The sequence below is a fragment of the Mustela nigripes genome, chromosome 10 (assembly GCF_022355385.1).
Source record: "Mustela nigripes isolate SB6536 chromosome 10, MUSNIG.SB6536, whole genome shotgun sequence".
Lineage (NCBI taxonomy): Eukaryota > Metazoa > Chordata > Mammalia > Carnivora > Mustelidae > Mustela > Mustela nigripes.
Window position 1 is genome coordinate 61718053 of NC_081566.1, and position 15237 is coordinate 61733289.

Sequence of the window (15237 nt, forward strand, 5' to 3'; positions counted from 1 at the left end):
GCAAAGAAGACATCCAGATGGCCAATAGACACATGAAAAAATGCTCTACATCTTTCGGCATCAGGGAAATACAAATCAAAACCACAATGAGATACCACCTCACACCAGTCAGAATGGCTAAAATTAACAAGTCAGGAAATGACAGATGCTGGCGAGAATGTGGAGAAAGGGGAACCCTCCTACACTGTTGGTGGGAATGCAAGCTGGTGTGGCCACTCTGGAAAACAGCATGGAGCTTCCTCAAAAAGTTGAAAATAGAGCTACCCTATGACCCAGCAATTTCACTACTGGGTATTTACCCTAAAGATACAAATGTAGTGATCCAAAGGGGCACGTGCACCCAAATGTTTATAGCAGCAATGTCTATAGCAGCCAAACTATGAAAAGAATCTAGATGTCCATCAACAGATGAATGGATAAAGAAGATGTGGTATATATATATATATATATATATATATATAAATATATATATATCTATCTACAAATGTAATGGAATACTATGCAGCCATCAAAAGAAATGAAACCTTGCCATTTGCAATGACATGGTTTGTACTAGAGGATATCATGCTTTGCGAAATAAATCAATTGGAGAAAGACAACTATCATATGATCTCCTTGATATGAGGAAGTGGAGATGCAACATGGGGGGTTTGGGGGGTAGGAAAAGAATAAATGAAACAAGATGGGATCAGGAGGGAGACAAACCATAAGTGACTCTTAATCTCACAAAACAAACTGAAGGTTGCTGGGGGGAGGAGGATCAGGAGAGTGGGGTGGGGTTATGGACATTGGGGAGGGTAGGTGCTATGGTGAGTGCTGTGAAGTGTGTAAACCTGGCGATTCACAGACTTGTACCCCTGGGGATAAAAATACATTATACGTTTATTAAAAAAATGAAAGAAAGAAAGAAAGAAACTCACCCTACATTCCAAAGCTTCCCTCTCCTCCACTTTACCCACTACAACCGTCCCAAGATTTTTATCCTCTAAAAGAAATAGATCAGTCCACACTCCAACCAGTACAGCCTTTGAAAGGTAAAGGGCATGTTGTTTTCTATATTTTATTATAAAAGTAATACATGGTCTGTACAGAAAGAGTCTTGACGGCAAGAAGTGCTGAGACTCAAAAGGAACCAGGACAGTCAGTGATCTGGGACCACACTGTCTGCGACTTTTAGGACTTCAAGCTTCAGGATTCACACAGATGTCCCTGGAAGGGTCCTTCTCTTCCTTTGGAACCATGGCATCCTCTTGTCCTCCCTCAGGGGAACTGGGCCAGGCATCCTGGTGTCTCTGATTCTCTTTCCCCGGGCCGCAGGCAAGATAATGGAGGCTAAATTTGGTTCTGGTAATCTGCCTCTGCCTCTGCCTCTTCCTCCGGGTGCAAGAGAAGTGAGTAGGTGATGGTATTCTCAGCCTATGGAATGCAGAAGGGAGCAATTCACAGGAATGAAAACAGCAGAGGAGGAGGCGGAAGGAGGAGATGGCTGGGGTTGCTCACCTCAATTTTGGCAGCCTCTTCAGTATCAGTGACATTGGCTGTGGGCAGAAAGAACAGGGGTCAGGGACGCGTGGGGGCTCGGTCAGTCAAGGGTTAACCTTCTGCTCAGGTCACAATCTCAAGGTCCTGGGATGGAGCCCTGAATCTGCTTCTCCCTCTTCCTCTGTCCCCCACCCCCACTCATGCTCACTCTCTCTTTCTCTCTCAAATAAGAAAATACAATCTTTAAAAAAAAATTAGAACAGAGATCAGCCCACTGCACGGTAGTGGCCGCTGCAGAAGGAAGGCCCCAACCAGACACGAAGAAACAAGGACCTGCAGACCGAGTTCTCTGCGGCAGACTCAGCCTCTGCTCCTGGCCACACGGGCAGAGGGAGGCCCTCATCTGCCCTGCATGCTTTTCAGAGAATTGCTGACTTTTTCTAGAAACCAACCCGCCGGCTTTAGGAACCGGAGATCCTGGGGAAGAGATAGGGGGATGTTCAGTATCACCGGGAGGTCAAGTTGAGTTTTTTGCTGGCCACAGTCTTCAGGGAGAGAAGACTGGGGGACGGTTCAGCCCTGGCCCGATGCAGTGGGTTGGGGCGGGGGGGGGGGGGGGTTGAAGAATGTGAGGCTCCGCCACATTAAAATGGAAGAAAGCGCAACAGTGAAAGCGAGCGGAGGAGGGAAGGAAGCAAGCCGACAAGCCAGGACTTTCCCTGGTAAATAGCTAAAACACACCAAATTCCTACATGTTTTTTTGCCAGTGAACTCGCTCACTCACTCACTCACAGTGTGAAAAGTAGTCTCAGTATCTGCAAAGCAGCATTCCTTAGGCAGGGGTGGGGGTGGGAGGGTGAGACAGTGCTTCCAGTGTCTCCACTCACCCCCACCCCCACCCGGCACACAGTCTCTGTTGGCCATGTTCCAGATTCTGGAACAAAGCACCCCCTGAATTCTCCTTCTAATGCATTCTCAACAATCCTAGTGACCTAGCTTGCTGATGGGAAACCGTCAGACCCCCTGCCTCGCTGTGGCGAGAGTGCTGGTGAAATGGATTTGCGCCAGTGCAGACAGAGCCAAACCTCCAAGGGGCTGTTCCAGTTGTGTTTGGGCTTTTCTCTGGATCTGGCTTGGCCTGGTGCGGGCTCAGGCCTGCATCCCATTGGACACGGCCAAGAACACAAGGGCCTTGCTCAAAGCACAGCGGGACAAGTGCCATTGCGCTCAAGCTCTCGAATCTGTTGGTTCCGCTCTGAGTCACACTCCGGCCCACTGACGCAGAGCCCCTGAGGGCCTCTTTTTCCTCTGCTTCTGCTAGCCAGGAGCCCCTCGAGAAATTTCCAGGTTCCCTGGCGCTCTCACTTAGCTACAGGCAGGAGGTCACCTGGAATACTCCTGCTCCCACCTGGGCCAGGGGTTGGAGAGTCACTGACTCTCAGAATGTCAGACCCAGAGGGCTTTGAGGTCACCAGGCCAATCTGCCCATTTCCTCAGGGAGGTGACTTCAGGCCATAGTGGGGAACGTGCAAGTTTCCACCTGCTGCTGGTGACAGAGCAATGGCCAGGCCCATGTTTAATAAAAGTACACACGTGGGCACCAGAGCCAAACTCTGCCCAGCAGGGAAGCCTGGGAATGCACCCAGTCACCTAGAACTTTCTCCAGCCCACATGTCCCCGTAATGCCTCATTCTTCCCCATCACTCCCTGAGACAGACTCCTCAGCCTCTCCACGGATCATTCCCTGGGTCTCCCTCTCTTTTCCTCTTATTCCCGCGTGTCTCAGCCTCACAACTCCTAACCTCTGGCCTGTGCCAACTCTGCCAAACCCCACAGAAGGACCCAAACATCTCTGATGTCCTGTTCTGGAAACGTTCCCAGCATTCCTGGTTCCAAAATTTGACACAACCCTCCCCTCTGGATCTGCGGCAGGTGGTCCTCTCCCTCTCATCCCCAGTGAGGTCCTCTTCAGGCCCAGGAGTTAGTCTCAGAACGGACCAAGCGATTTGAGCCCCTGCCCTCCTCCACCGCCCCCTCCCTGTCCTGTGCTCCCAGCTGAACTCACACAAGCCGCTTCCTGGGGGCTCCAGTCCACCCGGCAGCCCCAGGCAGGGCACCTTGAGCCCCCAAGCAGGGAACTGCACTCACCTGGTTCCTCAGGGAGGGGCTCTCCCATTTCCCTGTGCTTGGGGTTTCCTAGGGGAGCTATGAGGGGCACAGAGGAGGTTAGTAGAGGTACAGGGTGGGGCCTGAGTCCTCAGGCAAGGACCAGGGGCTGGAACCGGTTAGAACCAACAGAGACCCTCCCCTCCCCCACCCCCATGGAGCCGCTTTTCCTCCTCCTCCTCCTCCTCTCCTGCCCCAGACCTGCCCACCCTATAGAAGGGCCATTGAGTTAACCATGGGGACCCCTGGGACTGTCAGAAAGGCCGTTTGGCTGTATCTTTCTCAGGCTTGCCCTGCCCTGTAAAAAAGCTCTTTTCCCTCCCGAGAGTCTCTGTGCATCTCAATGGGGAGCCCGGCTGTGCACCGACCCAAAGGGCCTTGTGAGGTACGAGGGGTCCGAGGGGCATCTTTCCTCTCCCCTGTGGCTCCGAGTCTTCTTCCCTCTTCCCCCTCTTCTATCTCCGGGTGACTTTAGACTTTCTCTCCCACCAAGCTAGCTTTCCGGGCGATGAACCGTGACAACTTGCTTATTCCACTTCTCGGGCCCCTCGCCTCCTTCTCAGCTCCTTCCGGGCGGTACGAGGGGGAGGAACCGCTTTCCAAGAGTCGGAGTTCCCCGGGCACCCCTCTGTGAGCAGGCGGTCGCTCAGTGACGCGGTCTCCCTGCCGGCACACCGTGCTAGGCGCAGGGGAGACCAGGGGGCAGGAACGAGGACTTCCCGGGACTTCCTTCCCGGCGTCTTGCCTCCCGCTGGGGAACACAGTTTCCTTCTCTCCTGTGGCCTCTGTGGTCTGCATGACCCGGCCCTTGCCCACGTGTCTGCCCAGCCTCATCTGCCTTCCCTGCGCCTTGCAGGTTTTGGTTTCCAGCCGCAGGGCCCTTACCGCCCCTCCTCGCTCCTCCCCCGCCCCTGTCCCAGCCACAGTGCTCTTCCTTTCTGTGCCTTGGCCCCCAGCCAAGCAATGCTCTTCCAGGCCTCTCTGCCAGGCTGGTGCTACCAGCTACCCTCCGACACGTCCCCTCCTGGGTCAGGAGGGCGGCTCTCTCGTGTGCTGTTATGTACCCGGCACCGGGCGGAGTGTCAGCCCTGCTCAACCCCATACCATCCTGTGAGGGCCCCACTAGTGCCCTCATTTTCCAGATGAAACAATACAGGCACAGAGATGGTGAAGAACTCACCCAAGGTCACACAGCTGGTGAGCTGTGGAGCTGAGATTTAATTAGGGGTGCGGGGGGGGGGGGGCGGTCCGACTCCCCCATGTGTGTTTTGGTCACTACATATACCACTGACTCTTGCAAGCTTCTCTAACCACTCGCCTGGGCTGCATCACATGGGCTCTTGTGGCCCCCTCCCCCATCACAGCCTTGGTGACTCGACTAAAGCTTTCATCCCACCTAACTTGAATGATTTACTTGTCCTGTCTTCCCCACCGCACTGGGAGCCCCTGGAGAGCAGGGCCTGGACTTCTTATCACCCAGGGTGCCTAACACAGTGCTGGACCCATAAGCAAGTTTTTTCAAGCCTTGTTGAATAAATGCCTGAATTTATTTCACTCAGTCTGCTATGTCTGTGTCTGCCTTCCTGCCTTCGGCTCAGGTCGTGATCCCAGGCTCCCTGTTCCACGGCGAGCCTGCCTCTGCCTCTCTCTCTCTGTCTCTTATGAATAAATACATAAAATCTTTTAAAAATAAATAAGCAAATGAATTAACGAATAAAATATGGGGCTATGTCTGAATTATAAGGATTCTCTGAGCCCAGAGAGGAGGGTCCTGGCTATGGTTGGGGTTAAAGCCTGGGCCAAGTAGGAACGGACAGCAAGAGGAACCCAGAAAAGCCACAAACCTGAAGTTTGCTTTTGCCTGAGGCGGAACCAGGCCACAGCAGCCACGAGGCTGGCCACTGCAGCAGAGCCAGCGACTGCAGCCACGACCGTCATCATCACGGAGGAGTCGCTCCGGTCGGACTCTGGGGGAGACAGACCTCAGGATACGCAGCAGCCTCCCACGTCCCACCCTGTACTCCAAGGCTTCTCTTCAGGAGCTGCTTTGTGTCTGGGTCCCTTGTCCCTTGTCTGGGTCCTCCCCAAACCTCACCTGTGGGGATGACACGGTGGCTGGACTTGTGCCTCCCTGCCAACAGGTGTCTCTGCTCATCCAATAAAGGCAGAGTGGGGGGGGGGGATGCGAGCTCAGAGAGAGAAGGGAGGGGGACCCAAAGCCTCCCCTAGTTGGAGGCACCGAGACTCCATCCCACAAGAGCTAGAACTGTTGGGAACAAGTCATGTCTTGGGGAGTGAACAGACATGACATGTGACCTGCCTCAGAGCTCTCGCCCCTCCTGCTGCCCAGGGCCAATATTCATCACGCCCCGTTCCTCCCCGCTCTGCCTCTGTGCGCACATGTGTGTGCTCTGACATGTCTCAGATCTCCCAGGAGGCCTCTACGACCTTCGCCACAATTGCCCGTCCCCTCACTGTCCTCCTCCCTCCATCCTGACGGAGCTCCCACCTCGGACGGAGATGGCCACAGGCTGTGAGAAGCGCAGCATCTGGCCTATCATTCCCGTGCAGTGGTAGTCACCGCTGTGACTGAGGTTGGCTTCTGGGATGAAGAACGTGGAATTCAGAGAGGAGAACTGCTTGGATTTTCTATCCTGGAAGAAGGTGATCTTGTACAGGTGCCGGTTCTGCCAGCTATGGCACCTCAGCACGATGGGGTCCCCTATCTGGAACACCAGGCGTCGGGTCTGGAGCAGCAGCCAGTCTGAAAGACACAAAGGGACCCTAGGACCTGGGAGGTCTTGACTCAACTCTGAGGCCATCCTTACCGGTGGGACACGCTGTGGGCGGAGCGAAGAGCTTGACACCTGGTGTCTCAGGGTAGCTCCATTTTGGGGGAGCTCGGACTTCTTGGGCCTCTTCTAGGCCTTGGGTTCCTCCTCTGTGAAGATGGACAGAACAATCCCACGCAGCTACAGCAGTTCCCGGCACATAGTAGGTGCTCAGGATAAGCCTGTCTTCTCTTTGCTGTCCTGGGAGAAGGCAGCTGCTGCCCTGTCCTGCCCAACAGGCTCTTTCAGGAAGAGAGCCCGGGGTGCAGTCTGACCTAGGAGATGACATGTGAGGGGACACAGCAGAGACAAGTCTTTCGGAAGAGTGAGAAGTCATGGACCTCCAAAAAGTATTAGCTTATTTGATGTAATTTGGTAAATGTGGAGTTTTACTTCAGCAGAGTCTTTGAGGTCATTGGCCTGCTGTCTTTTTTCCCTTCCAATGTTCATCCTTCGACTGAGGAAGACGAAATACTTAGTATGTTTGTTGTGTAGGGAATAAAGCCTAAGGTGGAAATTTGTCCTCCTGACCTCGGCTCACGTGCTCCATTTCCCTAAAGCTGGAGGATGGAGCAGAGCTGGAATTGGAAAGAGAGTTAGAGGAGAAGACAACAGCAGAATCAGAAGGGGGCACCTGGTGGCTCACTGGATGAAGCGTCTGCCTTCGGCTTGGGTCATGATCCCAGGGCCCTGGAGTCGAGACCCTGTGTCGGGTTCCTGCTCAGTGGGGAGCCTGCTTCTCCCTCTCCTCCTGTGACTGCCCCCACCCCCAAGCTCATGCTCTCCCTCTCTCTCAAATAAATAAATGAAATCTTGGGGGAAAAAAATCAGAATTAGAAGGGAGTGAGGGCAGGGGGGTGGGGTGCAGGAAGAGTGACGAGGCCAACCAAGTCTCAGCACTGGCTGGGGACACAGCCACGGATGCAGGAGGAGATGGTCAGTACCAAGGGAGTGAGTGACGACACAGAGAAGTCAGCCGCAGCTACAGCGGGAATTCGAGGGGTGGAGGGTGGCACCAGACCCTGTTCCTTGGGTGCCATGAGCTAGAAAACCCCAGGCCCCCTGTCAGGGAGGCACGTCTACCTTCCACCCAAATCCCTGCCTTACAACACTGCACAGTCCTCCTCTTGGAGGACCGAGACCCTGGCTGGGCACTATGCACCAGGATGAAGCTGAGCCGTCCTGGTTCCCTAGACTACCTCTCTCGCGAGATTGGATTAGGGCAGGTGGGGATGCCAAGATGTGTAAAGCGCTGAAAAAAATAAAGTAGAACCCAGAGAAAATACCAATGTTGCCATGTAGCACCAGCAACCAATTCCGGCACTTCTCTTCCCTGCTGAGGGAATCCCCATCACAGAAGACCTACGTGGCTGGGAATGGTTTTTCTTCTGTGGAGTCTCTGCTGCTACCAGGTTATAACCTAGATAATGGGGACTATCTGCCTTCGGCTGGTCTGTGCAAGGGGGGCAACTTAGCGCTCTTTAAGAACATTTGTCTTGGTGCAAATCTTAAAGGCAGGGTCAGGTTCCTGTCCGTGGCACTCATGAGAGGTTCTTCAAGTAATCGAAGGGCTTTCCCACCCATCTGGGAACAAAACTCCTCTGCGTTCTCCCGGAAGCCTTGCAGAGAAGCGATAATGCCCACACCTTCTTCACATGCCAGTGGCTACGTGGGGACACACTCAGTCTCAGGGGGTGGGAGGCCCTCACCTCCTTGCCTTCCTGCAGGGGCAGGACACAGATGTCGGGCCTCAGGAGCTTCCCTCTGGGCCTGTCACTTCCTGCTGCCTGGAGAGGGTGGGGGTGACAGGCCTGCTGTGTGCTTTTGAGGAAAATGTAGGCGTCTGGGGAGGGAAAGGGCCTCCACGAAGAGTGACGATGACAGTATTCATTGTCATCGCATAGTGGCTCTACTTTTTTGCCAGAAGCTTTGTAAAATCATTCATTTAACAAATATTTATTAACCCCTGCCCTTGTCAGGGGCTAAAAATGCAAACACAGTTAAAACACAGCTTCCAGGGGAACCGGGGTGGCTCAGTCGGCTAAGGGTCCAACTCTTGGCTTCGGCTCAGGTCATGAGCTCAGGGTTGTGAGATGGAGCCCTGTTTCGGGCTCTGTGCTGGGTGTGGAGCCTTTCTCCCTCTCCCTCTGCCCTCCTCTCCCCCTCTTTCTCTAATGAGGAAAAAAAAAAGGATCAACACAATTTTCAGGTCAAGTTGCATGGGGGCAGGGAGATGCTGATTCCCACAAGGACCTGGGGAGGGAGGCATTAAAACCCCCATGAGTAGACAAGGAATCAAACCCAAGGGCAGATGGATCACCATGGCTGGTGGTGTCCAGGCTGAAGACCCAGTTGTGGTCTGTCTATGCTTTGTGATGGCTACAAAAATGGGTTTTTAGGCAGTCAGAATTTCCTTCTGCTTCTCTCATACCCTACGTGCTTGTCTATAGCCTTGTAACCTTGCTCCATCAGGACTGAGGCAAAATTGAGGACTGAGGAATCTCTTAGGACCATCCAGCGCCACCACACGTACTAAGCAAAGGGAGTGGATGAAAAGGGAAGTGAGTGGACAAAAACATCTTCCAACAACTCACAGCCCTGCTTCCCAGGAAACAGGCTACCCCTCTTCCCTAAAAACCTCTGCCGTGTTAGCAGATTTCATCTTTCCCTATTCACCCAGTCCCTCCCTGGGCCCTTCCTCCACTGACCGGAAGTCACGTCCAGATGCACAGCGTCACTGAGGCTGGTCTGGCTGGTCTGGCACCTGTACTCCCCACTGTCCTGTTTTCTGGCCTTAAAGCTGTAGTTGGAGTTGACCAGGGTTGGGATGAAGCTCCCATTATGGAACCACTGGGTGACGTGATCTGCAGCGGCGTGGGCTCCCTGGCACTTCAGAGTCACGTGATCCTCCTGGAGCACATTGACCCATGGGGGCTCGAGGTCCAGCACAGCCTTCGGGAGACCTGCTGAAGGGCAGAGAGAGGAGGAAGCAGGAGCAAAGGGGGCCCTAAGAGCCGAAGCGGCCCCCGAATTTCAGTGAAGCCCCGTACTGTTGTGTGACTGTAGGTAATTCCTCTTACTCATGTGTCCCACCACAGGGGCCTACAGGAAGCCAGGTCCACTCAGGGAGCTTGACCTTTCCCCAGGAAGAGAGGGCAAGGTAAGAGAAAGGAAGCAGGGGTAAAGGGAACACTAGAAATATATGTATACCTCAACAGGGGGCACCTGAGGCAGTTCTTTCTTTTTCTTTCTTTCCTTTTTTCTTCCTTCCTTCCCTCTCTCCCTTCCTTCCTCTGTTTCTCTCTCTCTCTCTCTCTCTCTCACACACACACACACACACGCACGCACGTGTGCGCATGTGCACCCACACACATACTACACATACATACCTTTCTGAAACTCACCTTCTTCCCCTACAAACAGAGGCGTTTTGGATATTAGATAAACTCTCTCCAGAGCCGGATGAAGGCATCTGGTGGAGGTATCCATCGTGAGTCAGACATCAGGTTTCTCTTCTGACCTGATGTCAGTCTTTGCCCCTTAGAATAGACCTATCCTCACACCCAAGTACAGAGGAGTCTCTGTGTCCTCAGGAGGATAAAGAAAGAGGAAAGGCTGGAGGGCCAGTCTAGGGAGCCCTGGGTTCAGTGCCTCAGGGAGAACTGCACCCCACCCTCGTGAGATTCCTGGGAGGCAGGGAGTTAACTGCCACAGAGAAAGAAGTGCCCGGCAGAGTTTACAACACCAAGCTGCAATCTGGGGTATCTCTTCCTAATTCTTTCTAGGCCTTGAAGCCCTCAGATACATGCAAAGTGGAGGATTTATCAACACGGGAGATAACCTTGGCAGATGATGGGATTTTGTGTGCAACTGAGACTAAAAATGTCTGAGGTCTTGATTTTACTGAGAGAGGACGAGCTGTTTTCTGTGACAGTATCTGTGACGTCTCACCCTAACAGAACCAGAAGGATTCAAGCACCTGCTGCCTATCCTGCGCTCCCTGGGAGGAGGGGAAAGAGAAAGGGGAGGGGCAGGGAGGGGCAGGGCATCTGCTTCCTGGCCCCACCCAAGTACTAGGTTACTGGTGCATTCAGGGCACCTCCAAGTGGGTGCTGGGAGCAGAGGAAGAGTGTGGCTGGGGGAGGGAGAGGATGTGGGTGGAGCACTTACCAGGTGTCCCAGCAACTGGAGCTGTAAGAAAGTGAAGATCAGTCCAGAGTTTAGATTTGATGATTCATCATTACAAGAATCACTTCAAAAAAAAAAAAAAAAAAAAAAAATCCCTCCATGCAAATCCCTTTAACTCCCTTGCCCTTCCTTATCTCTTGTTAAATTCAGCTATACTGTCCATGCCTTGACTTGTTCATCTGTGGGTCACTAAAATGAGCACATAAGCAGATGGATCAGTAGTATCTCTATAAATTTGGGGTCACCATTTTCAAAAGGACATTGAACTGCCATTCTGACACGTTTTTCTAGTAAATTTGCTCTGCTGTTCTCAGCAGGGACACTCATCTTTTCCTCACTCCCAAAACTTTCCTGTCTTCTGCCTCCAATCCCTTCTTGCTTAAAGTGGATGCCTTCCTTCATTCTTCACAGAAAACAAAAGTAGTTGGGCAGGCAATCTCACACCTTCCCTCAACTCAAATGTCGAACCTCTCTGCCCCTCTGCCCAACTTCCTTTCTTGCTGTTCCCTAGGAAAGTCTCTCCCCTCCTCTCCAAGATCAGTCTCCACCCTGGTTCGCAAACCCTGTCACCCTCACAAGGATTTCCCTCTCTCTGTTATCCTCATGCTCTTCTGCATCACCAATTTCTCCTCAGCTGGTTCTTTCCCATTAACATAAGCATAGTCCAGATCTTTCATTAAAAAAACAAAACAAAACAAAAAACACTTCTCACTTGATCCCACATATAATTCCAGAATTATTTCTCTGCTCCCTTTCATAACCAGATTTCTTAGGGTTGTTTTGTTTTGTTTTGTTTTCTACATGGACTGTGCTCCTTTCTACTCATTGAGCTCCCATAACACCAGCCCTCTTTAAATTCTTCTAACTCGCGGCTCTTGTGTATGCAGATCCCTCCTCTAGACCCAGTTTTCTTTATCTCTTCAAATGGCTAGATCCTTGCCTTGCTCAAAGTCCCAGCTCAAGTGTCATCTCCTCAGAAAAAGCTTTCCCTATCATCGTGGTTATTATCCTCTCTGCTTCCCCACAAAGACTGTTCTTATCACAGTATCCTGTTTACATCTTTGTGGTCCTTTCCAATTTATATTTATGCCGATTTATCCATTTATTTGTTGTTTATATCTCCCAGGAGAATGGAAGGTCAAAGGGGGAAGCAGCCATATCAATTTTATTTGCCAGTGCTCTGGGAAATCACTTATTGAATGAGTCTAGCTGGGAGATAAAAGGGGCCACAGTTGTACTGACAATAGGACCTGAAGGATATATGCACATGAGGGAAAATTTTTCTTAAGATTTTATTTATTTGTTTGAGAGAGAAAGAGTGAGAGAACTTGAGCAGGGTGGGGGGCAGAGGGAGAGGCAGAAGCACACTCTCTGCTGAGAAGAGAGTCTGACTTGACCCTGGAACTCCAGGATCATGACCTGAGCCGAAGGCAGATGCTTCACCAACTGAGCCACCCAGGTGCCCCCACATAAGAAATTTAAGAGGCAATATTGGGGGAAGCTGGCCCTTGATGAGAGTGAAGGTAATGTGAGTGGATGGCTAGGGAAAAGGTTACTCATGCTCACACAAATAGAAATGTTAGGAAGAGGAGTACATCTGTAAGGGGAAGAGAAGTTGAGTTTGAATATAGTTTGTTTCTGAGCCGGTATATCAGTGTGAGGGTGTCCAACCAGCAGGTGGAAACACAAAACTGTAGTTGACACAAGCAAGAAAGACAGGTCTGGAAGTTGTTGACACAGCAGTGATAGCTGAGAACCAGAGTGTGTCAGATTGGCAAGACGGATGGTGTAGAAAGAAGTAGAACCTAAGAGGAAGGAAAGAGGAGCAACAAGAAAGAGATGAGAAGAGTGGAGAAAAGTTGTCAGCCATTTACTCAATCTACACTCAACCAACAGTCATGAAAACACACTCAATAGAGTCGTTGTAAGGCAGACAAAGACCTTGTGCTTTAGGGTCAGGAAGGCTGTCTTGTCTTGTTCATTGGTAAATCTCCAAGTCCTAGAACAGGGCGTATTCACACATTTATTTAAGGCAGTTTGTGGAATCTGTAGGAAGCAGGAAATGCAGTGTCCACATTACCTGGCTGTAGAGGAAGAGCCACTTGGGGCATGGGAATGTAGTAAAGAGGGGGCAATGGGGGCCTTAGTTAGTACGCAACAGAGCAGCCCTGGAGGCATTTAAGTGCGGTGACTCAGCTGCACTTGAAGACATCATGGCCTTGGTGTGCGGCATAGATTCAGAGGAGAGGAGACAGGAGCAATTGAGATGGGGCCAGAGGTGTTGTCAAAGCTGGGTTATTGAGGGATGCAGTCAAATGCTCTACCCCTGAGCTATACCCCCTGGTTACTGAGGGATGAAGACCTAAAGATAGTGCTCCAAATAAGGATGGGGAAAATGGAGCCAATCCTGGGTGACTTAATGAAAGGGCAAGTGGAAGAAAAGATCAAGTTTTGCCCAGGAGTCTTGCCCAGGCGACTGGCACATTGGTAGCTGAGATGGACCTTTAGACCTCTCAAGGTCTAAAGCTTCCTTTCCTTCACGTGAAAAATGACATAGTCCAATGCTCCTTTCACATGTTATTCAACTTCAGTCCATTTCATCCTGCTCATCAAGGAATACTCTCTCCTCTTCACCTCCACTTCTTATCTCAGTATCATTTAGAAGTGAGGGTCGAAGGCTCCTAGAGATGACCAGATTTTACTATCAGTCATAGCACCTAACTCGAGAGTGGCTCCATGTCTTCCTCTGGGGCCACTGTAAGGTGTATTTGAGGGTGGGAACTCTAGGAATTGAGCTTGGAGAGATAATCCTAGCAATAAGTCTCCCCTAGCTGGCCTCCTAGACTTCCTCCCACAGGCACCAACAGTCCCTGGCCTCCATCTTGACCTAGGACCCTGACTTTCTCCCTGATCACAGCCAGGACCTATCCCCATGTGTGTGTACAACCCCTGCTCCCTGGATAACCCGAACTCTCCTTGCTTCTTCCCTGGGGAAATCCAACACATAAACAGAATAAGCTTCTGCTGCTTAACAGAGAATGGTTACTTCCACCTCCACCCCAAGTGTGCTATTGCTTCCTCCCCACCCTTTATCTAAGACAGCATTCGTCCTTCCACCTAAGATTTGGTCCCTGTGAAACACAAATTTCTAAGGAAGGAAAACACCCTGGCCCCTCATTAGTGACTCAAGTCTGCGTCACTAGACTTTCCCTAGAGCAGGTTCAGGTGTAGGTGGTAGCAGAACATCAGGGACCTGGCTGCCCAGTGATACCGGGCAAAAGACACTAAAAACTACAACAAACACTCTGCCAGCTTTATCATTTGCCAAGGCCAGTGGGTCTGTCAGAGTTTGTCTTCATCAACCTTCTTCACCCTCCTCGTTTTCCTGAACGGCTCCCACGCTACCCCTCATCCTCACCAAAGCTCAGCCCAACCTAGGGAAGCAGCAGCTGAGTTAGGAAAGTGCATCTGCCTCTGTCCCTCAGGAGGCCACGGACTCACCCAGAAATAGCAGAGCTGTCCACAGCAGCATGTCCCCCAAAGGATGGCAGGGCATGCAATCGGCCCCGTCACCAGCAGCAGCAGGGATGGGGAGGAACGAGGGAATCCACATCAGCTGTGGCTCACGTTGGCTCCAGCAGCACCAGGGTGGCAGGTGAGAGCTTCTCTTGAGACTTGACAGATTGTACCCGAGAGGACGGGCAAATTCTGAAGTCCAAAAGAGGAAGTGAAAAGAAATGCTGTTTTATCATAGGCTCCTCCCCTTCCACCCTTTTTCCTCTTCACTGTCCCCTCCTAGAAGATTCAGAGCTTCCCAGAACAGGTCTGGCTCAGCCCAATTCCAAATTCACGGAAATTTTAGAAACTGGGAAACAACTTCCTCTTCTTCTGGGACACAGCTCGGCTCAGCCTCTGGGAGTAAGAGGGGAACAGTCATCCAGTTCAGCTCCAAACTTCCGATCTGTTCCGATCTCTTTAGATAAGGCAACAGAGCAGAAGGTGCAGCCAGTTTTCTCTGACTTCTAGCTCCATTTGGATGGAGATGCTCCTGAAACTGGTGATGGTGAACTTGAGGCCACCCACCATCATTTGATTTTCTTTGTTATCATAATCTCTGACTTATTCCTGGATTGTGGAGCAAGAACAAGGATGTTGTCAGGGTGGCACCAGGATGGTTATGCTCATCCTCTTATTCCAGCATTCATTCCTTTATTTTATTTTAAGATTTATTTATTTATTAGAGAGAGCACACTCATGCATGTGAGTGTGCAAGGGAAGGGGGAAGGGTAGAGGGAGGGGGATGAAGAAGACTCCCCACTGAGCACAAAGCCAGACATGAGGCTTCATGTCAAGACCCGGAGATCATGACATGAACCAAAATCAAGAGTTGGACATCCAACTGACTGAGCCATCCAAGCACCTCTCACGTTCATTTTTTTGCTTGTTCTTTCACCAGACAATCTTCTGAATACCAACTTGTGCCCTGGTTCTTTATCTTTACCATCTTCAATCCCATCACCATTTCTATCACTGTGGCATGGTGAAGGAGTCTGGGCCTTGGGACTATATA

The 15237-nt window shown here is 51.3% G+C and overlaps 1 protein-coding gene across 4 annotated transcripts; it reads right to left on the minus strand.

Annotated features, from left to right (window-relative positions):
- Positions 1-864: 864 nt before the first annotated feature.
- Positions 865-14399, minus strand: LOC132025750 (low affinity immunoglobulin gamma Fc region receptor II-like). 4 transcript variants are annotated; one of them, XM_059413445.1, is made up of 8 exons: positions 14169-14399; positions 10650-10670; positions 9188-9442; positions 6158-6412; positions 5493-5615; positions 3631-3687; positions 1501-1538; positions 865-1416 (listed from the first exon to the last, which is right to left on the minus strand). In XM_059413445.1, the coding sequence occupies exons 1-8, from the start codon at positions 14278-14280 to the stop codon at positions 1333-1335; spliced, it is 945 nt and encodes a 314-aa protein (XP_059269428.1). In that variant the 5' UTR covers positions 14281-14399; the 3' UTR covers positions 865-1332. The 4 variants fall into 4 exon arrangements, with proteins under 4 accessions (XP_059269428.1, XP_059269427.1, XP_059269431.1 ...); XM_059413444.1 differs by having other exon boundaries at positions 9188-9445; XM_059413448.1 differs by lacking the exon at positions 3631-3687 and having other exon boundaries at positions 14169-14397.
- Between the last annotated feature and the right edge of the window lie 838 nt (positions 14400-15237).

Coding starts and splice junctions, on each gene's coding strand:
- LOC132025750 (XM_059413444.1), bottom strand. CDS start 14,280: ATGTGGATTCCCTCGTTCCTCCCCATCCCTGCTGCTGCTGGTGACGGG. Junction 6,413..9,187: donor GCATCTGGACGTGACTTCCG/GTCAGTGGAGGA, acceptor TGTGTCTTTCAG/ACTGGCTGCTGCTCCAGACC. Junction 5,616..6,157: donor TGTGGCCATCTCCGTCCGAG/GTGGGAGCTCCG, acceptor TGTCTCCCCCAG/AGTCCGACCGGAGCGACTCC.